Source organism: Salvelinus sp. IW2-2015, linkage group LG20 (genome assembly GCF_002910315.2).
Source record: "Salvelinus sp. IW2-2015 linkage group LG20, ASM291031v2, whole genome shotgun sequence".
NCBI classification, from domain to species: Eukaryota; Metazoa; Chordata; class Actinopteri; order Salmoniformes; family Salmonidae; genus Salvelinus; species Salvelinus sp. IW2-2015.
In genome coordinates, this window is record NC_036860.1 from 61,573,026 (window position 1) to 61,600,823 (window position 27,798).

The window sequence follows — 27,798 nt, forward strand, 5'->3', positions numbered from 1 at the left end:
ATAACCCAATTTAAACACATGGGACTACGCAGCCGTCATATCGCTCAGGAAGGAGATGCGTTCTGTCTCCTAGAGATGAAACGTACTTGGTGCGAAAAGTGCAAATCAATCCAGAACAAACAGCAAAGGACCTTGTGAAGATGCTGGAGGAAACAAGGTACAAAAGTATTCTATATCACAGTAAAACAAGTCCTATATCGACCATAACCTGAAAGGCCGCTCAGCAAGGAAGAAGCCACTGCTCCAAAACCACCATAAAAAGCCAGACACGGTTTGCAACTGCACATGGGGACAAAGATCATAACTTTTTGAGAAATTCCTCTGGTCTGATGAAACAAAAAAATAGAACTGTTTGGCCCTATGGCCATTGTCATGTTTGGAGGAAAAGGGGACGCTTGCAAGCTGAAGAAACACCATCCCAACCGGGAAGCAACAGGGGTGGCAGCATCATGTTGGGGGGTGGTTTTCTGCAGGAGGAGTGGTGCACTTCAAAAATAGATGCATCATGAGGCAGGAAACATGATGTGTAATATTTGAGCAAAAATCTCAAGACATCAGTCAGGAAGTTAAAGCTTGTCGCAAATGGGTCTTCAAATGAACAATGACACCAAGCATACTTCCAAAGTTGTGGCCCCAGAAATGGCTTAAGGATCAACACAAGTCAAGTATTGGAGTGACCATCAACAAATGCCGGCTGACCTCAATCTATTGAAAAATCTGTGGGCAGAACTGAAAAAGCACACTGCGGAGCAAGAGGCCTAACAAACCTGACTCATTACCAGCTTTCTGTCAGGAGAAATGGGCCAAAATTCACCCATTTAATGTGTGAGGAAGGCTTGTGGAAAGGCCTACCCAAAACGTTTGACCCAAGTTAACCAACTTTATATAGCAATGTACCAAATACTAATGTAACCCACTGACCCACTGGGAATGTGATGAAAGAAATAAAAGCTGAAATAAATCATTCTCTCTACTATTATTCTGACATTTCACATTCTTAAAATAAAGTGGTGATCCTAACTGACCTAAGACAGGGAAGTTTTACTATGATTAAATTGTGAAAAACTGAGTTTAAATGTATTTGGCTAAGGTGTATGTAAACTTCCGACTTCAACTGTATCTGATTATCACATTATCATACCTGTCTGAGTGTCATATAGACCTGTCTGATTATTATATTGACCTGCCTGATTATGATAACTGTCTGATTATCATATTGACCTGTCTGATTGTCATATAGTCCTGTCTGATTATCATATTGACCAGTGTGAATATCATATAGACCTGTCTGATTATGATATAGACATGTCCGATTAGCATATTGACCGGTGTGATTATCATATAGACCTGTCTAATTAGCACATAGACCTGTCTGATTATCATATTGACCGGTGTGATTAGCATATATACCTGTCTGATTAGCATATAGACCTGTCTAATTATCATATTGACCTGCCTGGTTATCTGTCTGATTATCATATAGACCTGTCTGATTAGCATATAGACCTGTCTGATAATCATATATACCTGTCTGATTATCATATTATCATAACTGTCTGATTATGGGGCCCGCGGTTCGATCCCAGGCTGTGTTGCAGCCGACCGGGAGACCCATGAGGCAGTGCACAATTGGCCCAGCGTTGTCCGGGTTAGGGGAGGGTTTGGTCGGCTGGGATGTCCTTGTCCCATCGCGTTCTAGCGACTCTTTGTGGCGGGCCAAGCGCATGCACGCTGACTTTGGTCGCCAGCTGGACGGTGTTTCCTCCGACACATTGGTGCGGCTGGCTTCCGGGTTATGCAAGCAGTGCGGCTTCGTAGGGTCATGTTTCGGAGGACACATGGCTCTCAACCTTCGCCTATCCTGAGTCCGTACGGGAGTTGCAGCAATGGCACAAGACTGTAACTACCAATTGGATATCACAAAATTGTGGAGAAAAAGGGGTAAAAATACAACAAAAACCTGTCTGGTTATCATATTATCATACTGTCTGATTATAATATATACCTGTCTGGTTATATATTATCATACTGGTGATTTATAATATATACCTGTCTGATATCATATTATCATACTGTCTGATTATAATATTATACCTGTCTGATTATCATATAGACCAGTCTGATTATCATATTATCATATTGACTTGTCTGATTATCATATATACCTGTCTGATTATTCATATATATTTACTGTCTGATTATATAGATACCTGTCTGATTATCATATAGACCAGTCTGATTATCATTATAGACCAGTCTGATTATCATATAGGATCTACGTCTGATTATCATATAGACAGTCTGATTATCATTATAGACCAGTCTGATTATCATATAGACCAGTCTGATTATCATATAGACCAGTCTGATTATCATATAGACCAGTCTGATTATCATATAGACCTGTCTGATTATGATATAGACCAGTCTGATTATGATATTATCTTAACTGTCAGATTATCATATTGACCTGTCTGATTATCATATTGACAAGTTTTCATCCTAAAAAATGTACAGACTATCTAATCTAATGAGGAAGGGAGTAGCAGTCACTCACTCCACTTTCTTGTAGGGGATCTCCTTCAGCTGATCCTCTGTTAGATCAGGAGCAGGGTCCACCAGCTCCTTCCTGTAGGAACAAAACCACCAGGGTATGTTACCATTCATGTTACCATTCACTGGAGAAAAGGCTGTGCACACTGGTTTCAATAACCTCTGAAGGCTGTGTTAGTACATACTGTTCAATAGTATATACTCTTTATGAATAGTTATCAACTATTAGTAATGGTTAGTCAAGTCATTATAGTGCTACACCTTTAACTTTTCATAACACAGGAAAAAAGGCCTATTGGTCATACTTTATTTGGATAGTCCATCTGTAGGTCACACTATCAACTACCTATCTGTTGATAAGCAACTGCTTGCTAGGGTTAGGGTAAAGTTTAGAATAAGGTTTAAGGTTTAGTTAGGGTAAGGGTTAGGGCTAGGGTAAGGGTTAGGGCTAGGTTAAGGGTTAAGTTTAGGGTTAGGATTAACCATATTACATCTACATAAAAGACCTGGAAGTCTGGAACATACAGTCCAATCATGGAGCGGGTTGAGAACTTCAAGTTCCTCGGTGTCCACAACACTAAGGATTTAAAATGGTCCACAGACACATGCACAGTCATGAAGGCCCGACAGCACCTCTTCCCCTTCAGGAGGTTGAAAAGGTTTGGCATGTGCCCTCAAATCCTCAAAAAGTTCAACAGCTGTACCAGTTAGAGCATCTTGACTCGCTGCATCACTGCTTGGCATGGCAATAGCACCGCCCTCAATCGCATGGCGCTACAGAGGATGGTGCGGACAGCCCAGTACATCACTGGGGCCAAGCTCCCTGCCATCCAGGACCTCAGGCGGTTTGAAAGGCGGTTTGAAAGGAAGGCCTGAAAACAAATCACCCAAGCCATAGACTACTCTCTCCTCTTCAGCACGTCAGCCGGTACCAGTGCATAAAGTCTGACACCAACAGGCTCCTGAACAGCTTCTATCTCCAAACCATAAGACTGATAAATAGCTAACTAAATTGCTAACTAAATGGCTACACGGATTATCTGATTATTGTTTCTATGCGGATTATTGTCGCTATGCACACTCACTGGGCCATACACACTCACGCCAACACACACACAAACACTCACTCCATGATTTGCTCACACACACATAATATGCACATACAGTGCACTTGGAAAGTATTTTGACCCCTTTGACCTTTTCCACATTTTGTTAGGTTACAGCCTTATTCTAAAATTGATTAAAAAAGTGTTTTTTCTCATCAATCTACACACAATACCTCATAATGACAAAGCAAAAACAGGTTTTTAGAAATTTTAGAAAAAAATGAAATATCAAATTTACATAAGTATTCAGACCCTTTACTCAGTACTTTGTTGAAGCACCTTTGGCAGAGATTACACCCTCGAGTCTTCTTGGGTATGACGCTACAAGCTTGGCACACCTGTATTTGGGGAGTTTCTCCCATTCTTCTCTGAAAAGCCTCTCAAGCTCTGTCAGGTTTGGATGGTGAGCGTCGCTGCACAGGTCTCTCCAGATGTTTGATCAAGTTCGAGCTCTGGCTGGACCACTCAAGGACATTAAGAGTCTTGTCCCGAAGCCACTCCTGCGTTGTCTTGGCTGTGTGCTTAAGGTCGTTGTCCTGTTGGAAGGTGAACCTTCGCCCCAGTCTGAGGTCCTGAGCGCTCTGGTTTTCATTAAGGATCTCTCTGTACTTTGCTCTGTTCATCTTTCCCTCGATGCTGACTAGTCTCCCAGTCCCTACCGCTGAAAAATATCCTCACAGCGTTATGCTGCCACCACCATGCTTCACTGTAGGGATGGTGCCAGGTTTCCTCCAGACGTGACGCTTGGCAAAGATTTCAATCTTTGTTTCATCAGACCAGAGAATCTTGTTTCTCATGGTCTGAGAGTCCTTTAGGTGCCTTTTGGCAAACTCTAAGCGGGCTGTCATGTGCCTTTTACTGAGAAGTGGCTTCCATCTGGCCACTCTACCATAAAGGACTGATTGGTGGAGTGCTGCAGAGATGGTTGTCCTTCTGGAAGGTTCTCCCATCTCCACAGAGGAACTTTGGAGCTCTGTCATCGGGTTCTTGGTCACCTCCCTGACCAAGGCCCTTCTCCTCCGATTGCTCAGTATGTCCGGGTGGCCAGCTCTAGGAAGAGTCTTGGTGGTTCCAAACTTCTTCCATTTAAGAATGATGGAGGCCACTGTGTTCTTGGGGACCTTCAAAGCTGCAGACATTTTTTGGTACCCTTCCCCAGATATGTGCCTCGACACAATCCTGTCTCGGAGCTCTACGGACAATTCCTTCGACCTCATGGCTTGGTTTTTGTTCTGACATGCACTGTCAACTGTGGGACTGTCACGCCCTGACCGTAGAGAGCCTTTTTATGTCTCTATTTGGTTTGGACAGGGGGTGATTTGGGTGGGCATTCTATGTTCTTTATTTCTATGATTTGTGTTTCTATGTTTTGGCCGGGTATGGTTCTCAATCAAGGACAGCTGTCTATCGTTGTCTCTGAATGGGAATCATACATAGGCAGCCCCTTTTCCCACCTGTGGGTGTGGGTAGTTATCTTTGTTAGTGGCACTATTGCCCTGTAAGCTTCACGGTTGTTTCTTCGTTTCTTGTTTTGTTGGCGACATTTACTAAAAGAAAAGAAAATGTACGCTAACCACGCTGCACTTTCGTCCACTTCTTTCGACGGCCGTGACAGGGACCTTATATATACAGGTGTGTGCCTTTCCAAATCATGTCCAATCAATTTAATTTACCACAGGTGGACTCCAATGAAGTTGTAAAAATATCTCAAGGATGATAAATGTTAACAGGATGCACCTGAGCTCAATTTCCAGTCTCATAGCAAAGAGTCTGAATACTTGTGTAAATAAGGTATTTCTGTTATTTATTTTTAATACATTTGCAAACATTTCTAAAAACCTGTTTTCACTTTGTCATTATGGGTTATTGTGTGTAGATTGATGAGGAAATCATGTGATTGAAACCATTTTAGAATAAGGCTGTAATGTCACAAAATTATGAAAAAGTCAAGGGGTCTAAAAAACTTTCTGAATGCAGTGTACATTTATACTGACTCTACACACCCACGCACCCACTCACCCACGCACCCACACACCCACGCACCCACGCACATACAATTATCATATATGCTGCTGCTACTCTGTTTATCATATATCCTGATGCCTAGTTACCCAAATAAAGTGGTACCAGCTTATTTCTAAAAGAGCACTGTTGAACCTCATAAATGGAGTCATTACTTACTGAATGTGCTTCCACAGCTGCTCTTTAGCCTGCACATCTGGACTCCGCCTGGAACACATCACAGAATTACAGGGGTTAATAGTTGAAGGGTTATTTATAAGACGGACCATCTGATAAGGAGAGTTATTGTAATGAATGGAAATTCTTCCCTCTGTGCATCTGGAAATTGAGGAGATGAAATTGACCGTAGTTTAAGGCATGGTTCCAGGTCAGGTCAGAGGTGGGGGACTTTAGCGCAGGGAGGAGAGGGAAGGAGGGTGTGTGTGACGTGTGTGTGGTTGTCTTACGATCGTGAACGGTGTCGTGAGCGACGATGGTTTGGGTCGTTCTGAGACCTCTCTTTTTGACGGCAGAGTACAGCTTCCCACTGAGGACCAGAGTCCACCATCTCATTCTCCTGACGAGACCTGGAATATAATATTATTTTAGTATTGTAATATCATATAGGAGTATTATATGCCAGTATATTATAAATATACAGCATAAACATATTACTTCTCCATAAAAGACCTGGAAGGCTGGAACATACAATCCAACCATGTTACATTTACACAGACATGTACAGAGATGACAGTATGGTTGCAACTGGCAACTAACTGACACATGATACATCCACATTCAAAGGACCTTGCGTTCTCAGAACATGCGCAGAACACCTGTCAGGCATATTCACTGTCATTTTCAACCTCTCCTTGTCCCAGTCTGTAATCTCCACATGTTTTAAGATGACCACCATCATTCCTGTTCCTAAGAACTCTAAGTTTTCATGCCACAATGACTACGGCCCTGTAGCACTCACATCTGTAATCATGAGGTGCTTTGAAAGGCTGGTAATGGCACACATCAACTCCATCATCCCAGACACCCTAGACCCACTCCGATTTACATACCGCCCCAACAGATCCATAGAAGACACAATTTGAATTGCACTCCACACTGCTAGATAAGAGGAACACCTATGTGAGAATGCTTTTAATTGACTGCAGATCAGCGTTCAACAGCATGTTGCCTTCCAAGCTCATCACTAAGCTTTGGACCTTGGGACTGAACACCTCCCTCTGCAACTGGATCATGGACTTCCTGACAGACTGTCCCCAGGTGATGAGGGTCGGCAACATCCCCTCCGCCACGTTGACCCTCAACACGGGGGCCCCACAGGGGTGCGTGCTTAGTCCCTTCCTGTAATCCCTGTTCACCCACAAGTGCGTGGCCACGTACGACTCCAACACCAAGTTTGCTGACGACAACAGTTTTAGGCCTGATCACCAGTGACGATGAAACACTTCTCAAAAAGTTCTACAGCTGTACCATTAAGAGCATCTTGACTGGCTGCATCACTGCTTGGTATGACAGTAGCACCAGTACATCACTGGGGCCGAGCTCCCTGCCATCCAGGACCTCTATATCAGGCGGTGTGAAAGGAAGGCCTGAAAAATCGCTAAGACTATTCTCTCCTCTTCTGCACGGCAAGTGGTGTCGGTGCATCAAGTCTGACACCAACAGTCTCCTGAACAGCTTCTTTCCCCAAGCCATAGGACTGATAAATAGCTAACTAAATGGCTACACAGATCATCTGATTACTATTATCTGATTATTGTCTCTTAGCAGATTATTGTTTCTATGCACACTCACAGGGCCATACACACACACGCAAACTGTCACTCCAACACACACACAAACAGTCACTCCATCATTTGTTCACACACACATAATATCCACATACAATTATACTGACTCTGCACACCCACTCACATACAATCATCATATACTGTACACTGCTGCTACTCTGTTTATCATATACCCTGATGCCTAGTCACCTTACCCCTATACATATCTACCTCTATGACTCCAGTATCCCTGCACATTGTAAATATGGTACTAGAACTGACTGACCCTGTACACTGAGTATACAAAACATTAAGACACCTGCTTTTTCCATGACATAGACTGACCAGGTGAATACAGGTGAAAGCTTTGATCCCTTATTGATGTCACCTGTTAAATCCACTTCAATCAGTGTAGATGAAGGGGAGGAGACAGGTTAAAGAAGGCTTTTTAAGCCTTGAAACAAGTGAGACATGGATTGTGTATGTGTGCCACTGAGGGTGAATGGGCAAGACAAAAACTGTAAGTGCCTTTGAACGAGGTATGGTAATATGTGCCAGGCGCACTGGTTTATGTCAAGAACTGCAACGTTGCTGGGTTTTTCACACTTAACAGTTTCCCATGTGTATCAAGAATGGTCCACCACACATAGGACATCCAGCCAACTTGACACAACTGTGGGAAGCCTTGGAGTCCACATACGGAGCTGTGAGGGGAACGGCACCTCCGTACCTTCAGGCTCTGATCAGGCCCTACACCCAAACAAGGGCACTGCGTTCATCCACCTCTGGCCTGCTCGCCTCCCTACCTCTGAGGAAGTACAGTTCCCGCTCAGCCCAGTCAAAACTGTTCGCTGCTCTGGCACCCCAATGGTGGAACAAACTCCCTCACGACGCCAGGTCAGCGGAGTCAATCACCACCTTCCGGAGACACCTGAAACCCCACCTCTTTAAGGAATACCTATGATAGGATAAAGTAATTCTTTTAACCCCCCCCCCCCCTTAAAAGAGTTAGATGCACTATTGTAAAGTGGTTGTTCCACTGGATATCATAAGGTGAATGCACCAATTTGTAGGTCGCTCTGGATAAGAGCGTCTGCTAAATGACTTAAATGTAATGTGCCAGCATCCTTGTGGAACACTTTCAAAACCTTGTACAGTCCATGCCCTGACGAATTGAGGCTGTTCTGAAGGCAAAAAGGGTTCCTAATGTTTGGTATACTCAGTGTATATAGTATGCTTACTAACTTTCTCGTGTTCTTCTTATTTCTATTTATTTAGTTTTTTTCTACCTTATGTTATTTTTAGTATTAAATTGTTATTGATTACTGCAGTGTTGGGTTTAGAGCTGTCAAGAAAGGCATTTCACTGTACTTGTGCATGTCATATTAAAACTAGAAACTTGAAAAAACGATATTTTACATACAGTACATCACTATTTTTACTGTCACAACAGATAGGAACACAATTTCCATGAAATATACTCTCTCGTTTCCTTCCTAATTACTTTCGCTCCATCATGAGATATTCAGACACTTGAGGCTGTCTATAGTGTATCAAATATCGTATGACACAGCGAAGGAACCATTGTGGGTCTCAATAACATATAGTATCATTCAGATGACAATAGCAGCCTGATGATATGCTGTATTTCTTCAATACATACTTCCCTTACAGACACTGGCTTAGGGAAATAGTAGTCTTGGGAGCTATACCCCCATATGATACAGTTGTAGTTTACTATGGAATGGCTGTCACCTTTGAGAAATATTACTATGTACTTTTAGTGGTACTACTATGTACAAAATAGGAGGTAGTAGTAGTGGTTTACTATATATATTTATTCTGTATATTTAATGGCTATATGTACTGATATGTCTCCTTGTAGGGAAAGCAGAGTGGCATCACTCACCGGTTCCTCTTTTTACGATGCTCCCGGGTGGAGTTCTCGGACTCGCTGCCACTACTGGTGTTGCCACGGGAGCGTGACCTGCGGGTGGGCAGCGGTGAATAAAACGAGGTTAAAAGTTGACGAGGGGAAAATAAATGAGATGGAATGTTGTTTGTGTATGACCTGTCAGAGAGAGAGGACAAATGTTAACTTTTACTTTTAGAGAAATGACTCCAGAACTTGGCTAATGTAACTACTGAAAAACAGAACCACACGCTGACTAGACCGTTATCCCTGTAGAGCTCCAACCGTGGATTTGTGGTGCTGCCACATTACAACACAGCACATCAATGACAATCTTGGCAAGTCACTGGGTTGTCTAAGTTTGTGTGGAACGTAGGGATGTAAAGATGTGACCCTTTAGTTGCAGAGAGGACAGAGGTTCAGAATTGAAGAATTTAGCATGCAGTACTGTAAGCTAACTGTACCTCCTTTGCTGTTCGTTCTGGTTCGGGGGATCTGTTGGATCACTGGCCTGGCCTTTCCTGAGGGATCATATCACAGAAGTTATTACTGTCATGTTATTATCAGAGAGTCACTGTCATGTTGTTACTATTAGACATCAGAGGAATGTCACTGTCATGTTACAACTACTATTAAACAGAGAGGGTTGATGAGTTTGACATGTTTTAATCATCAACATAAACATTCATGACTCTGACTTAAAAGTGAGAGCATCTGTCCCACTATGATGTATGATAATTGCTATCTATTCAAAGAGAATGCTTCATTGGCCACAAACCCTAGGGGTAATCTGATTTACGGTTTCTACCCAGAAATTCTGCATCTCTGCCCCACAACAGACACAGCCCAGACTAACCTTTATGACTCATTCATATTAAAATAACATGAAGTACAAATCTTGTATTTGATTACTAGAATGGTCTACTTCATACAAACATACTACTATGTGACCTTTGCAGTAGCTTCAGTACAGTATAGACACATTTATGAGGCAATTTAAACAGGGGTGTCTTCACAATACATTTTTGGTAATTAACTGCTTGTATAGGAACAATTATCAGCTATTATAAGGCAAACATGTTTTGTTATACATGTACCCACAATATTGTGCGTAATGCTAATGGAGGAGCAAGAACTGTACAGGCTCTACAGTTAGTTCCACATTACACCACTAGAAGGCAACATTATCCCATATATGTACTTTTCAAAGGGGAAATTACTGAAGGAGCAACAGCAGTAGATGTATTATCCTGTCCCCTCCTCTCCTCTTCTGCCACTACCCGAGTCCTGTCCCCTCCTCTCCTCTTCTGCCATTACCTGAGTCCTGTCCCCTTCTCTCATCTTCTGCCACTACCCGAGTCCTGTCCCCTTCTCTCATCTTCTGCCACTACCTGAGTCCTGTCCCCTCCTCTCCTCTTCTGCCACTACCTGAGTCCTGTCCCCTCCTCTCTCTCCTCTCCTCTTCTGCCACTACCCGAGTCCTGTCCGCTTCTCGCCTATTCTGCCACTACCTGAGTCCTGTCCCCTCCTCTCCTATTCTGCCACTACCCGAGTCCTGCTCCCTCCTCTCCTCTTCTGCCATACCTGAGTCCTGTCCCCTCCTCTCCTATTCTTGCCACTACCTGAGTCCTGTCCCCTCCTCTCCTATTCTGCCACTACCCGACTCCTGTTCCCTCCTCCCTCTTCTGCCACTACCTGAGTCCTGTCCCCTCCTCTCCTCTTCTGCCACTACCTGAGTCCTGTCCCCTCCTCTCCTCTTCTGCCACTACCAGAGTCCTGTCCTGTCCCCTCCTCTTCTGCCCGCTACCCGAGTCCTGTCCTGTCCCCTCCTCTCCTCTTCTCCACTACCCGAGTTCTGTCCCCTCCTCCCCACTTCTGCCACTACTTGAGTCTTGTCCCCTCCTCTCCTCTTCTGCCACGAGTCCTGTCCCCTCCTCTCCTTTTCTGCCACTACCGAGTCCTGTCCCTTCCTCTCCTCTTCTGCCACTACCCGAGTCCTGTCCTCTCCTTTTCTGCCACTACCAAGTCCTGTCCCTTCCTCTCCTCTTCTGCCACTACCCGAGTCCTGTCCCCTCCTCTGTCTCTTTTGCCACTACCTGAGTCCTGTCCCCTCCTCTCTTCTTCTGCCACCACCCGAGTTCTGTCCCCTGCTCTCCTTCTTGCCACTACTTAAGTCCTGTCCTCTCCTCTCCTCTCCTGCCACTACCCGAGTCCTATCCCTTCTCATCCTCTTCTGCCACTACCTGAGTCCTGTCCCCTCCTCTCCTCTTCTGCCACTACCTGAGTCCTATCCCCTTCTATCCTATTCTGCCACTACCTGAGTCCAGTCCCCTTCTCTCCTCTTCTGCCACTACTTGAGTCCTGTCCCCTCCTCTCCTCTTCTGCCACTACCTGCGTCCCTGTCCCCTCCTCTGTCTCTTTAGCCACGACCCGAGTCCTGTCCCCTCCTCTCCTCTTCTGCCACGACCTGAGATTTGTCCTGTTGGTGTTTCTCTGTAATACTACTATCCACCTATCAATTTTATGAAGTTGGCTTTAGTTAACCTAGATAGGTTACCAATCTCCCAACCTGATAACTAGCTACCAAGAAGCCATTTCAGGCTATCAATCAAGTTAGAGTAGCTAGCTTGTCTAACTATCTAACTAGCTGGCATGCCTGCTGGCAAGGTTGGTAGACATTAGAAAAGCAAGTAATTACTAAATGTGCTGAATAAGACTCACATTCCTTTCAATCTTTTATCCAGATTTTAGCAGAGATGCAGAGAAGCATATTTAGTTTCTTTAAAAAAATTACCACCAGTCAGGAGGCTACAGACAGCTCAAGAGGTATGCTTAGATATGCAGAAAAATAAACATATTTTTTACATAGAAATAAGCATAATGATTATGGCTCTAGATTACAGGAAAAAGCTGTTTCAGGTGTTTTGAAAATGCAAAAATCTCCAACTTCCGAAAGGGGGGGCTACCCTCCGGACCAGCCCCCCAGGCATCCTCACGTACTTTGGGCTCACTCTGATTTTTGGGATGCATGACGTCCCTGAGCATAGGGTACACCTGGACAGTTGATGGACAGTACATACTAGTGTCAGCTGAGCTATTGGGAGGAGAGGTGAGGTGGGTTGACATGTCATAGGTGAAAGATCATAGGAGAAGGCTACACACCAGCGTGGGTTCTGGGACGTTTCCTTCCCGCTGCCTCCTGAAGGGGTGCGACCACGTGCCTTGGGGAATTTGGGCGACTTGGTTCGCTGGTTTGCCGTGTTGTACAGTCCACTGGGGAGGAAAACAAGGAAACTTGATCAGAATTACCATCAGGACAGGCAGCTAGCTGTCAATAATACATACATTGATCTATATAGTGAATGATCTGTTGGCAAAAACAAACTCCTAAGTATAGTCCTTAGTCATCATGCTGACACAAACGACAACATTCCTCTTCACCTAGCCATAACCACATTGACACAGATACGTCAGTAAATGGCAGGATGATGATGTCATAGTCTCAGAGGATACATCTAAATGCCAAGGCAACAGGTCACACCAATGGCTGCTGGTTAGTGACCCCCAGGCCTCACACACATCCTGTCTGTCTGCATTCATTAGCTTCAGATAAGGCCCCTCTGACACACAAACACGCACACACGTACACACACACACGCACACACGTACACACACTCACAGCCCCCTGAGAGGGAAAGAGGGAGCACATCGCAGCCCCAAGATAACACAAATCAATATGGAGAGGAAATAATGTTGAAACCAGCTTATTGATATGCAAATAGCCTTGGATAATACTAAATTATCATCAGAAGACAGTGGCTATGTCTGAAATGGCAACCTATTCCCTATGTAGTGCACTACTTTTCACCGGGGCTTTGGTCAAAAGTACTGCACTGCAATTTCGTACGAAGACCGGCTCAACAAGATGAATGTGAATGGGCAGTTCTGTTACAGTTTTGTCATTTAGCAGAAGCTRTTATCCAGAGCGACTTCCAGTCGTATTTCTATATTTCTTAGTCGCCCGTGAGAATCAAACCCACAACCCTGGCGTTGGAAATGCCATGCTCTACCAACTGAGCCACACAGTCTTATCTCTAGATAGCTTGTGGGTATGCATTGATATGTAGGCTACGTGTGCTTTTTCATTTTTTTAATGTAGTTCTGTCCTTGAGCTGTTCTTGTCTATTGATGTTCTGTATTATGTCATTCTGTATTATGTTTCATGTTTTGTGTGGACCGCAGGAAGAGTGTTTTGCAACAGCTAATGGGGATCCTAATAAAATACCAAATACCAATACCAATCTCTTTGTGTCTGTCTCCATGCTACTGTACAAACACTATGAACTTAACCTGGTCCCAGATCTGTTTGTAATGTGTTGCCAACTCCTATGGTCATTGTTTGGCATGACAGTATTAACAGATCTGGGACCAGGCTACTGTGAACGAGGGAGACGTATAGACACAAACTGGCTGTCACTGTGCTCTCACACATACAGCTTCCAGCAGTGTATTTGATGAAGCCGCTGGGAGGGTTTTCTATGTTCAGCCTCCTACATTGATGAAATGTGTGCTTTGCTCTGTTCCTCAGTTGTTGTCGTGAGTAAGGCCAACAAGGAAATCTACTTAACCCTAGCTGCAATCCCTCTCCTGCCTATCTCACTATTTTCTCCAGATGTGCGTGTGTGTGTGCTGACGTTTAATCCACCAAATATTAATGACGTAACCAATGCAAACACATACCAGGAATAACTATTGTAATATGTACATGTCAGACATGACCAATACAATCCATCCTAGAGCATAGACAGTACTGTACCATTGTGGGGCGTTCTCATCCCATGGTGCACTGGGCTTCCCTCGCTGTTCCTCTGGATCATCATTCTCTGTCTTGGTTACTATGGAGCTAAAGGTCAACAAACAAATAAACAACAGGTAAACAAATACAACCATGACTGTATTTGGTCTGGGCTAAGCAGTTGTAAGAGCTGTCAAGGATATGATCTGATATTGGAAAAGCTTTCTCTCAATCCATCTCAATTTATCCTTCTTTCCTTCTTTTATTCTTTCCTTCTGTCTTTGTCCCCTTTTCAATTTGTTTCAAACTGAACACCTCTCTAATTCATACACTATTTTCTACATTTTCCTCTGACATCACTTGCCCATGTCTGATACCTCTTCACAGCTGACTGTGCTGTAATCTTAGTCGTTCCCTCTTTTTCGGCATTCTCCGTCTTTGTGTTGGACCGATTCACATTGTTCAGTCCTATAAGGAAAAAATATGTTCTGTAAGGTTGAATGCTGAACAAACCTCCCTCTTTCTTTCCATCGTTTCAAATCCAATTTATTTGTTACATGCGCCAAATAAAACAAGTGTAGACTTTACTGTGAAATGCCTACTTAACCATTATAACCAACAGTGCAGTTCAAGAAGAAGATAATATTTACCAAGAAGACTAAACTAAAAAGTAATAATAAAAGTAACACAATAAGAATAAGAATAACGAGGCTTTATACAGGGGGCACTGGTACTGAGTCAGTGTGGAGGCTATATACAGGGGGCACCGGTACTGAGTCAGTGTGGAGGCTTTATACAGGGGGCACACCGGTACGAGTCAGTGTGGAGGCTATATACAGGGGGCACCGGTACCGAGTCATGTGAGGCTATATACAAGGGGCACGCGGTACCGAGTCATGTGGAGGCTATATACAGGGGGCACAGCCGACCGAGTCAGTGTGGAGGCTATATACAGGGGCACCGGTACCGAGTCCATGTGGAGGCTATATACAGGGGCACCGTACCGAGTCAGTGTGGAGGCTATATACAGGGCACCGGTACCGAGTCAGTGTGGAGGCTATATAAGGGGCACCGGTACCGAGTCAGTGTGGAGGCTATATACAGGGGGCACCGGTACCGAGTCAGTTGTGAGGCTATATACAGGGGGCACCGGTACCGAGTCAGTGTGGAGGCTATATACAGGGGGCACCGGTACGAGTCAGTGTGGAGGCTATATACAGGGGGCACCGGTACCGAGTCAGTGTGGAGCTTAATACAGGGGGCACCGGTACTGAGTCAGTGTGGAGGCTATATACAGGGGGCACGGCGGTACTGATCAGTGTGGAGGCTATATACAGGGGGCACCGGTACGAGTCAGTGTGGAGGCTATATACAGGGGGAACCTGAACCGAGTCAGTGTGGAGGCTATATACAGGGGGCACCGGTACCAAGTTAGTGTGGAGGCTATATACAGGGGGCACCGGTACTGAGTCAGTGTGGAGGCTATATACAGGGGGCACCGGTACCAAGTCAGTGTGGAGGCTATATACAGGGGGCACCGGTACCGAGTCAGTGTGCCGGGGTACAGGCTAGTTGAGGTAATCTGTACATGTAGGTGGGGGCGAAGTGACTACGCATAGGTAACAAACAAACAGCGAGTGTACAAAAGGGGGGTGGTCAATGTAAATTGTCCGGTGGCGATTTTATGAATTGTTCAGCAGTCTTATGGCTTGGGGTAGAAGCTGTTGAGGAACCTTTTGGTCCTAGACTTGGCGCTCCGGTATCGCTTGCCGTGTGGTAGCAGAGAAAACAGTCTATAACTTGGGTGACTGGAGTCTCTGACAATTTTATGGGCCTTCCTCTGACACCGCCTATTATTTAGGTCCTGGATGGCAGGAAGCTTGGCCCTAGTGATGTATTGGGCTGTTCACACAACCCTCTGTAGCGCCTTACGGTCAGATGCCGAGCAGTTCCCATGCCAGGCGGTGATGCAACCGGTGAGGATGCTCTCAATAGTGCAGCTGTAGAACCTTTTGAGGATCTGGGGAACCATGCCAAATCTTTTCAGTCTCCTGAAGGGGAAAAGGTTTTGTTGTGCCCTCTTCACGACTGTCTTGGTATGTTTGGACCATGATAGTTCGTTGGTGATGTGGACGCCAAGGAACTTGAAACTCTCGACCCGCTCCACTACAGCCCCGTCGATGTTAATGGGGGCCTGTTCGGCCTGCCTTTTCCTGTAGCCCACGATCAGCTCCTTAGTCTTGCTCACATTGAGGGAAAGGTTGTTGTCCTGGCACCACACTGCCAGTTCTCTGACCTCCTCCCTATAGGCCGTGTCATCGCTGTCGGTGATCAGGCCTTCCACTGTTGTGTCGTCAGCAAACTTAATGATGATGTTGGAGTCGTGCCTGGCCATGCAGTCATGAGTGAACAGGGAGTACAGGAGGGGACTAAGTACACACCCTGGATCAGCGTGGCAGACGTGTTGTTGCCTACTCTTACCACCTGGGGGGCGGCCCGTCAGGAAGTCCAGGATCCAGTTGCAGAGGGAGGTGTTTAGTCCCAGAGTCCTTAGCTTAGTGATGAGCTCCGTGGGAACTATGATGTTGAATGCTGAGCTGTAGTTAATGAACAGCATTTTTACATTGGAATTCCTTTTATCTAGGTGGGTGAGGGCAGTGTGGAGTGCAATAGAGATTGCGTCATCTGTGGATATGTTGGGGCGGTATGCGAATTGGAGTGAGTCTAGGGTGTCCGGGAGGATGCTGTTGATGTGAGCCATGACAAGCCTGTCAAAGCACTTCATGTCTACCGACGTGAGTGCCACGGGGCGGTAATCATTTAGGCAGGTTACCTTCGCTTCAGCGAAGACACTTGACAGTTGGCACGCGCATGCTTTGAGTACACGTCCTGGCAATCCATCTGGCCCAGCAGCTTTGTGAATGTTGACCTGTTTAAAGGTTTTGTTCACATCGGCTACCGAGAGTATCACACAGTCATCCAGAACAGCTGGTGCTCTCGTGCATGCTTCAGTGTTCCTTGCCTCGAAGCGAGCATAAAAGGCATTTAGCTCGTCTGGTAAGCTCGCGTCACTGGGCAGCTCGCGTCTGGGTTTCCCTTTGTAGTCTGTAATAGTTTTCAAGCCCTGCCACATCCGACGAGCGTCATCGATGCACTTATTGATGAAGCCGATGACTGAGGTGGTGTATTCCTCAATGCCATTGGATGAATCCCGGAACATATTCCAATCTGTGCTAGGAAAACAGTCCTGTAGTGTAACATCCGCGTCATCTGACCACTTCCATATTGAGCGAGTCCCTGGTACTTCCTGTTTTAGTTTTTGCTTGTAAGCAGGAATCAGGAGGATAGAATTATGGTCAGATTTGCCAAATGGAGGGCAGGGGAGAGCTTTGTATGCATCTCTGTGTGTGGAGTAAAGGTGATCTAGGATTTTCTCCCCCCTGGTTGCACATGTGACATGCTGGTAAAAATTGGGTAAAAAGGATTTAAGTTTGCCTGCATTAAAGTCCCCGGCCACTAGGAGCGCCGCTTCTGGGTGAGCGTTTTCTTCTTTGCTTATGGCCTTATAGAGTTGGTTGAGAGCGGTCTTAGTACCAGCTTTGTTTTGTGGTGGTAAATAAACGGCTATGAATAATAAAGATGAGAACTCTCTTGGTAGATAGTGCGGTCTACATTTTATTATAAGGTCCTCTATCTCAGGCGAGCAATACCTCGAGACTTCTTTAAAATTAGACATCGCGCACCAGCTGTTATTGACAAATAGACACACACCCCACCCCTGTTCTTACCAGAGGTAGCGTCTCTGTTCTTCGGTGCATGGAAAATCCCACCAGCTCTATGCTGTCCGTATCTTCGTTCAGCCACGTCTCGGTGAAACAGTTTTTAATGTCCCGTTGGTAGGATAATCTTAATCGTACGTCATCCATTTTATTGTCCAATGATTGCAGGTTAGCGAAAAGAATGGGAGGCAGTGGGAGTTTACTCGCTCGCCTCTGGATTTTCAGAAGGATGTCCGATCTGCGGCCCCTTTTCCGGTGTCTTTTTCTCACACGAAAGGCGTGGATCTGGGCCTGTTCCAGTGAAAGCTGGATATCCTTCTCGTCGGACTTGCCGTACTCGTTAAAGGAAAAAGTTTCTTCCAGTCCGCGGTGAGTAATCGCTTTTCTGATGTCCAGAAGTTATTTTTGGTCATAAGAGATGTTAGCAGCAACATTATGGACAAAATAAGTTCAAAAATATGTTACACAAAACACAAAAAAAATAACAAAATAGCACAATTGGTTGGGAGATTGTAAAACGTCAGCCATGTTCTTCGGCACCATCTTCAAATAATCAGTTGACAGTTTCAATGGTAGAACAGTCTCTGCCAGTAACTAGGTGAGGAAATGTTAAGTATAATGGTGGCATTTAGAACCTAAAAGGGTTCTTCAGCTGACCATAGGAGAAACCTTTGAAAAAACATTCTTGGCTCCAGGTAGAACTGTCCCGGATTGTGCGGGACAGTCCCGCATTTTGTCCCTGTGTCCCACATCCCGCAATTGAACAATCATGCCCTGCATTTTATCAACAATTTCAAACATCACATTATTTTCAAAGGAAGGTTTATCTCCTATTTCAGTCAGGCATTTTGTACTTTTGACCAGATATTTCTCATAAGGATGTAATGCTGGTGATGTCAAACACTTCTCCAATCATTGTTAAGATCTGATATTCTGCGTAGCGCAAGACGAGACGTAGGCCAATGTCATATCATGAACCAATCCAGCTAAACATGGAGAGGACAGTTGCTTCTGACTAAGAGCTACAAAAGTAAGTAAATAGCCATATTAGACTGAAAGATAGAAGGTGATTTCATCAAACTTGTGAGGCTCTCCATGCTCATTAAACATGTGTGCTGCTACTTCCCACCGGGCAAAAACCGATTGAATCAACATTGTTTCCACATTATTTCAACCCAAGAAATCTATGTGAAGATGTTGTATAACGTGGAAACTGATTGGATTTGAAAAAAGTCATCAGGGCATTTCATATTTTTTTCACCCAACTTTTAACCTAAATCCAATGACATGGTGAACTTTTTTGTTGATTTCACGTTGAATTTAGTTTAAAACTCACCAAATGTAAAAACTAGACGTTGAACAGGCATCTGTGCCCAGTGGGTTCACTCAATCTGGTTTTAAAAGTCTCCCTTCCTAACTGGTTTACATTCCCTGAGACAAACCAGAAATGTTTCCTTGGTCAAATATTCTCAGATTTTCATAAAACAGCACATTTGGTCTTGTTTCTGCATCAACAAATTTAGAGCGAGGCAAAAGAGTAGCCTATAGGCGCGCTTCAATTAGCTTGTTCTGTACAGCAGGAGGCCACATTTGCAGGCTACACTGTCCCGCGAATGTCCTGCAAAATCATCCCTTTGTCCCACATTTTAGTATTTTAAATGTGGTCACCCTAGGTAGAACCGTTTTGGTTTCAGGTAAAACCCTTTTGGGTTCCATGTAGAACCCTTTCCACAGAGGGTTCTACATGGAATCCAAAAGGGTTACCTGAAACCAAAAAGGGTTCTAACTGGAACCAAAAAGGGTTCTCCTATGGGAACAGCCGATGAACCCTTTCGGGACCCTTTAAAAAAAAAGAGTGTACTGTATGTCTGTCAGTGTGAACTGTCGAAGTGAATATAATATGATTAGCTAATTGAAGCCCTGTGTTGTTCCTGATGGGGGAACAGGAGGAGGAAGTGAATACTAAACTTACTGAGACTCAACTAAGGTGCTTTACACCTGACAGTGTTGTCAATAGCAACCTGAGAGGTTCTACTGGGAAACGGTAGAGGTGAAAGGTGAGAATATGTTTTTGGATATGCATTAGTTACCATTGATACGTTACCCTTAGTGACATTGTGTTTGTCAGGTGTTGTGTAGTGTGTCTGTGGATGTTATGTAGGTCTTAGGTAGGCTTTAAGTATGCTGTATGTCCATCTGACCTGTGATCTGTGATGGTCTCTTGGGGTAGGTCTTGCTGCGGGTCCTGACCACCTGCAGGTCTGGTCGAGGCAGACTGACAGACGGATCCCTGCCCATCTGCATAGCAGTCTTTCCACTGTAGGGAAAGAGAGACACATTCATGCACACACACTGTTTAATCATCTATCTTTTCAGGGTGTCCTGTCTGTCTAGAACAGGTACATTTCTAAGTATGCAACAGGTCAAACATGTATTATAAGTGTGAGATACTATAAGCAGAAAGAGACAGTAAAATTCCACTAGAAGGGTTTCAGGGGGCAGATGTTTCTGGTCTGTCAGTTTCTTATGAGATACAGAGATGATCTGATCTTGACCTTTCATATGTCAAAACCTTTTGTCACGCACACAATGACAGTGATACACAGTGATAGTGACATGCATTGACAATGACATACATATGAAATACAGTACACATACATTGCTGTGCATCAGCGGGAAGCTAGTCTGATGCATCAACGAGGTGTTGAAGAGCAACATGAACATGGAAAACACAGCCACAGTTGTGACTGCAGTGACCCTACAAATAGCAGAGGTCACTAATGTATAAATTACGACAAAGGAGAGACGGATGTTGTGTGAACCCTGAATTATTCAGGTCTTCCTCTTCTCTGTGGTGCTGCACGCACGTACACTCGCTCTCACACACGCACACGCACACTCACACACACACACGCGCACACACGCACACACACACACACACACACACACACACGCACACGCACACGGTGTGTTTGTCTAACACTGAACCCCCTTTTAGCTCCTTTGTAAAACAGACTGCATTATTCACAAGGTTGTGGATTTCAGCATGAATACATGCTGGGAGACTTCCTCATGGATTGACCTTCTTTATCTCAGGACATGTGATAGTGTTAAGTTTCTACCTGAGGGGATGACAGAGAAGGGGATAAGATAATAGGCAGAGACTAATGCTATACTATTTCTATGTATTATGTATGGGGACTTCCATTTAACACACGATAGAAATGCATTATATTGTAAATATTCAACACAGTTTCTACAATATTGTTTCATACACATAACGACATTTAAAGCAAGAATCCTTAGTTGCTACATTTTTGGAGTTATAAATTAATTATATATACACATTGATTCTTTAAGAATATAACTTATAAATGCCTCATGAGCTTAGTTTAACTCTTGTACCCCATCAGTACCTTAAAGTATTTTACTCCAATGTTTGTAAACAATGTAAATGTAAACAAACGCTGTATAGCCTTAAAATGTATATCATGGATGGTTATTCTTTGCATCCACGGCTCTCTATATGAATTTGAGACTGGTTAAATTTCTCCAGGCCCATCCCTCAGCTTTTTACCAAAGTAGAGGCGGGATGATTGTTTTGTTATTGTTTCAATTAAGGATGCTAGCTTTGAAGCGGATATAGAATGGAGGTTTACTCACCTGTACCGATGCTTAGATCCCAGGGAACCAAATGTGGATAGTTTTCTTGTCAGTGTGTTGCCATCATTTTCTGGCATTCTAAGAAATAGCAACAACCATGGAGAAAAGGCCTAGATGAAGAATGTGAAAATACTGTACTTCCAATAAAGTCTCCTAGAATATTGTGGGGAAGTTTCTACAGTACATTATTGCACAAGTAGTAAATGCATTATTTTTCTCTTCATGAATTTCCAAAGTGACTAACCTATGTTAAGGAGGATTAAACACTTAGGCTGAAATGAAAATATTGCATCTTTCACAAAGGTAAAACACGATGCGTGTTTGAATGCTGAATCCACTTTGTAGTTTTTATTATTTTATAGGGAGAGAAGAGAACTGAATTGCTCCCTTATTTCACTTCCTCTCCTGGCTACAGAGCAGCAGGTCTATTGTTCTGATCTCTGCTTTATTGACAGAATTACTGCTGGAACACCACTAGGAGCTTCATTCAAATTCAAAGCTCTGAGTCTGAGAGAGTGCGAGACTGGCGTGTGTGTCGGTGTGTGTGAACAATAGATTGAGAGAGAGAGTTATTATTTATTTCACTTTGAATTTAACTGAGAGAGAGAGACAGAGAGAGCAAATGTAAGTGTGAGAGTGTGAATGATAGAGCAAGAGACAGATAATTATTATTTGTAATTTTATTTAACCTTTATTTTACTAGGCAAGTCAGTTAAATTGTTATTTACAATGACGGCCTACCCCGGACGACACTGGGCCAATTGTGCGCCGCCCTATGGGACTCCCAAACACGGCCGGATGTGATACAGCCTGGATTCAAACCAGGGACTGTAGTGATGCCTCTTGCACTGAGATGCAGTGCCTTAGACCGCTGCGCCACTCGGGAGCGAGAGAAAAAGAGAAAGAGAGAGAGTGTGAGTGTGTGTACTGAGTGTGTGTACTGATGGTACTAGCGGTACATTAGTCCATTACTGTAGAGAAGTGAAGTAGAAGCTCTGGCTGTTGCTCATTATTAAAGCCTCTAGCAGTCTCTCACCCAGCCATGTTTTATTAACACAACCAACACCACTAACACCACTACAGATTTGAGCTAATGCCTCTCTCAAAACCAACACCACTACTGCTAGGGCCTATCCCACAGGGCTCAGACACTGCAGATAACTCAAATCACTGTTGAAAAACACCCGGATGGAAAGATAGATGGGGAAAAGGTAGTGTTGGTAAATGGATGTAGTTAGTACACACTACGAGGCTAAAACTGCCTCTTCTCGTTCTTTCTCCCGTTGTCTATAAGGACTTGTATAGTAGATCCACTCACCTAATATTTCTTAATTCCATTATTTACTCTTAGATTTGTGTGTATTGTTGTGAATTGTTAGATATTACTGCGCTGTTGGAGCTAGGAACACAAGCATTTCGCTACACCCGCAATAACATCTGATAAATATGTGAATGTGACCAATAACATTTGATTAGATTAAAGCTGCAGCATATACCTGCCTATTTCATCCAATGGATTATGCCCTCTTCACCCACCTCCATTCGATAGTCTCGTCACAGCATAAGTCTCTCCCATTCTCTCACCCAAACCACCGCCACACCCCACCCTTCCACCCCTCTCCCTCCCAGAGGCCTATAAGCCTGGGGTAGGTATAACCTGTCATGCCCCTCCTTTCTGCCTGCCTGCCAGCTCCAGGTCTGTCTGTGGTACAGGGACTGTCCACACTAAAGGGCTCACATGCTGATTAAACAGTGTAAATCCTGCGTCACACGCATTACGCTGCCGCCCAGGCTCTTTAGACTGCTCTCATTAGGCCAACACACGGATGTACGCACAAATCAAATCAATTCAAGCTTTTTTTCTACAGCACATTTCAGACATGAAATGCAACACAATGTGCTTTACAGGAAAACAAACTAATAAAAACAATGAAAATAAAAACTGAAATATTTACTACACAACAAACATAAGAGGGTGAAAAACAAGAATAACAATAAAAACCGAACGATTATAAAAGCACCCTAAGGAAAAGCAAAGCTAAACATGTGTGTTTTAAGATCCCTTTTAAAAATGTCCAATGTTTCTGCCTTCCTCAGGCCTTCTGGAAGGCTATTCCAGAGACATGGGGCATAGTAACTAAAGGCTGTCTCTCCATGCCTCTTGGTCCTAGGCTTTGGGATAGTTAAAAGGCCCGTGCCAGGGGACCTGAGGGACCTACTGGGTACATAACTTAAAAGCATGTCTGACATGTATTGGGGAGCACAATCGTGGATTGATTTAAAAACAAATAGATGAAATGTATTCTAAAACTCACAGGCAGCCAGTGCAGAGACCTTAAAACAGGTGTAATGTGTGCTCTCCGTCTGGTCTTGGTCAGTACTCGTGCTGCAGCATTCTGTATGTTTTGCAGTTGACCAATGTCTTTCTTGGGTAGACCAAACAGGAGAGCATTACAGTAGTTAGACTGCTTGTAATAAAAGCATGGATGAGTCTCTGTGTATCAGCCTGAGAGAGAAACAGCAGCACCATGGCAATGTTCCTCAGGTGGTAAAAAGCTATTTTTGTCACCTTCCTAATGTATGATTTGAAATTGTGTTCAGAATGGAAAATAACACCAAGGTTTTTTACCTGGCGTTTTATCTTTATTGCATGTGAATTAAAATGTGCGGCTAGATTCTCTCTCTGGGCATTAGCTCCAACAATAAGTCTTGATTTAGCTTGTTCACTTTGATTAAGGACTGAGGGACTCTGGAGGATTTGACTTGTAAGGAATTTAGCTTTTCTGTGATATTTATGTTAAGAGGTATGTGATAGTGTTACTACCTGAGGGGATGACAGAGTAGGGGATTGACAGAGTAGGGGATTGACAGAGTAGGGGATTGACAGAGTAGGGGATTGACAGAGGAGGGGATGACAGAGGAGGGGATGACAGAGTAAAGGATGACAGTCAGTAAAGGATTGACACAGGAGAGGGTTAACAGAGGGGGGTTTACATAGGGGGTTGACAGAGGAGGGGATGACAGAGGGGGGATGACAGAGGGGGGATGACAGAGGGGGGGTGACAGAGGGGGGGTGACAGAGGGGGATGACAAGGGGGGATGACAGAGGGTGGGATGACAGAGAGGGGTTGACAGAGGTGGGGATGACAGAGGAGGGGGGATGACAGAGGGGGGGGGGGGTGACAAAGGAGGTTTACATAGGGGGGTTTACAATAGGGGGTGGACAGAGGAGGGGATGACAGAGGAGGGGATGACAGAGTAAAGGATGACAACAGGAGAGGGTTGACAGAGGGGGTTTACTAGGGGGGTTGACAGAGGAGGGGGTGACAGAGAAGGGCTTTGTTGGAATAGTGTGGGTGATGGTGTTTAGGATAGGAGGGAGGATAATTTTTCACTGAACGTGAGAAGGTTTGGGTTCTTACCTGTGGAAGTGGTAGAGATTCTAACTGAGAAGTTATAATAGTGTTGTTATAGTATTTGCCTATGACAGTGTGTGTGTGTTGTTGTGTGTGTGTGTGTGTGTCGTGTGTGTGTGTGTGTGTGTGTGTGTGTGTGTGTGTTGTGTGTGTGTGTGTGTGTGTGTGTGTGGTGGTGTGTGTGGTGTGTGTGGTGTGTGTGTGTGTGTCTAGTATGTCATTTTACCTGAAGAAAAGGGTGTTCTATGCAGCACTTCCACAGATGTTTACAGGCTGTCTTATTGGCTGCCTTGAAGAAGAACGACGTCTCTGTGCACTGTAAATAGACAACAACAATCTCTTATACCAAAAACAAACACACAAACAAACAATAATGCAAATCACATTCAGCAGCTAAATCAATAAGATACAGTGGCAAGAAAAAGTATGTGAACCCTTTGGAAATACCTGAATTCCTGCATAAATTGGTCATAAACTCTGATCTGATCTTCATCTTGGTCACAACAATAGACAACACAGTCTGCTTAAACTATAACACACAAACAATTATACGTTTTCATGTCTTTATTGAACACACCGTGTGAACATTCCAAGTGCAGGTGGAAAAAGTATGTGAACCCTTGGTTTTAATAACTGGTTGAGCCTACTTTGGCAGCCATAACCTCAACCAAACGTTTTCTGTAGTTGCGGATCAGACCTGCACAACGGTCAGGAGGAATTTTGGACCATTCCTCTTTACAAAACTGTTTCAGTTCAGCAATATTATTGGGATGTCTGGTGTGAACTGCTCTCTTGAGGCCATGCCACAGCATCTCAATCGGGTTGAGGTCAGGACTAGGACTGGGCCACTCCAGAAGGCATATTTTCTTCTGTTGAAGCCATTCCGTTGTTTATTTACTTCTGCGTTTTGGGTCGTTGTCTTGATGCATCACGCAACTTCTGTTGAGCTTCAATTGGCGGACAGATAGCCTAACACTCTCCTACCAAAATGTCCTGATAAACTTGTGAATTCATTTTTCCATCGATGATATCAAGCTGTCCAGGCCCTGAGATAGCAAAGCAGACGCAAATCATGATGCTCCCTCCACCATACTTTATAGTTGGGATGAGGTTTTGATGTTGGTGTGTTGTGCCTTTTTTTCACCAACATAGTGTTGTGTGTTCCTTCCAAACAACTCAACTGTAGATTAATCTGTCCACAGAATATTTTGCCAGTAGCGCTGTGGAACAACATCCAGGTGCACTTTTGCAAACTTCAGATGTGCAGCAATGTTGTTTTTTTGACAGCTGTGGCTTCATCCGTGACGTCCTCCCATGAACACCATTCTTTGTTTAGTGTTTTACGTATTGTAGACTCGTCAACAGAGATGTTAGCATGTTCCAGAGATTTCTGTAAGTCTTTAGCTGACAATCTGGCTCCAATTAGCATTTGGAGAAGTCATTAGCCTAGGTGTTCACATACTTTTCCCAACCTATACTGTGAATGTTTAAATGATGTATTCAATATACACAAGAAAAATACAATAATTTGTGTGTTATTAGTTTAAGCACCCTGTGTTTGTCTATTGTTGTGACTAAGATGAAGATCAGATCAAATTTGATGACCAATTTATGCAGAAATCCAGGTAATTCCAAAGGGTTCACATACTTTTTCTTGCCACTGTATATTAAAGCAATAAAGCCGAGGGTGTGTGGCATATGGCCAATATACCACAGCTAAGGGGTATTCTTACGCACAACGCAACACGGAGTGCCTGGATACAGCCCTTAGCCGTGGTATATTGGCCATATACCACAAACCCCTGAGATGCCTTACTGCTATTATAAACCGGTTAGCAACATAAATATATAAAATATATACATAATTATAAACTGGTGGTTTGAGCCCTGAATTCTGATTGGCTGAACGCCATGGTACAGTGCCATCGTAAAAGTATTCAGACCCCTTTACTTTTCCCACATTTTGTTATGTTACAGGCTTATTCTAAAATGTATTAACTAACTGTTTTTCCTCATCAATCTACACACAATACCCATAATGACAAAGCGAAAACAGGTTTTTGAAATTTTGACAAATTAGTGAAAAATAAAAAACATAAATACTTTATTTACGTAAGTATTCAGACCCTTTGCTATGAGACTCGAAATTGATCTCAGGTGCATCCTGTTTCCATGGATCATCCTTGAGATGTTTCTACAACTTGACTGGAGTCCACTTGTGGTAAATTCAATTGGTTGCACATGATTTGGAAAGGCACACGCCATGAGGTCAAAGGAATTGTCCGTAGACCTCCGGGACAGGATTGTCAAGGCACAGATCCGGGGAAGGGTACCAAAATATTTCTGCCCAATTGAAGGTCCTCAAGAACACAGTGGCCTCCATCATTCTTAAATGGAAGAAGTTTGGAACCACCAAGACTTCCTAGAGCTGGCCGTCTGGCCAAACTGAGCAATCGAGGGAGAAGGGCCTTGGTCAGGGAGGTGACTAAGAACCCGATGGTCACTCTGATAGAGCTCCAGAGTTCCTCTGTGGAGATAGGAGAACCTTCCAGAAGGACTACCATCTCTGCAGCACTCCACCAATCAGGCCTTTATAGGAGAGTAGCCAAACAGAAGCCGCTCCTCAGTAAAAGGCACATGACAGCCCGCTTGGAGTTTGCCAAAAGGCACCTAAAGACTCTCAGACCATGAGAAACAAGATTCTCTGGTCTGATGAAACCAAGATTGAACTCTTTGGCCTGAATGCCAAGCATCACGTCTGGTGGAAACCTGGCACCATCCCTACG

General features: G+C 44.1%; 1 protein-coding gene across 1 annotated transcript in view; it reads right to left on the minus strand.

The window, feature by feature from the left end:
* The window catches only part of epb41l4a (erythrocyte membrane protein band 4.1 like 4A), a 106,932-nt gene that overhangs the window by 2,125 nt on the left and 77,009 nt on the right, over window positions 1–27,798 (minus strand). The window contains exons 11-21 of the mRNA XM_024013445.2: window positions 25,249–25,328; window positions 21,597–21,686; window positions 20,135–20,250; window positions 14,532–14,622; window positions 14,176–14,262; window positions 12,522–12,632; window positions 9,824–9,880; window positions 9,357–9,434; window positions 6,128–6,247; window positions 5,841–5,888; window positions 2,558–2,629 (exon numbers count right to left, since the gene is read on the minus strand). Of these exons, the coding sequence (XP_023869213.1) occupies window positions 2,558–2,629; window positions 5,841–5,888; window positions 6,128–6,247; window positions 9,357–9,434; window positions 9,824–9,880; window positions 12,522–12,632; window positions 14,176–14,262; window positions 14,532–14,622; window positions 20,135–20,250; window positions 21,597–21,686; window positions 25,249–25,328 (950 nt within the window). The remainder of the gene's footprint in view (window positions 1–2,557; window positions 2,630–5,840; window positions 5,889–6,127; window positions 6,248–9,356; window positions 9,435–9,823; window positions 9,881–12,521; window positions 12,633–14,175; window positions 14,263–14,531; window positions 14,623–20,134; window positions 20,251–21,596; window positions 21,687–25,248; window positions 25,329–27,798) is intronic.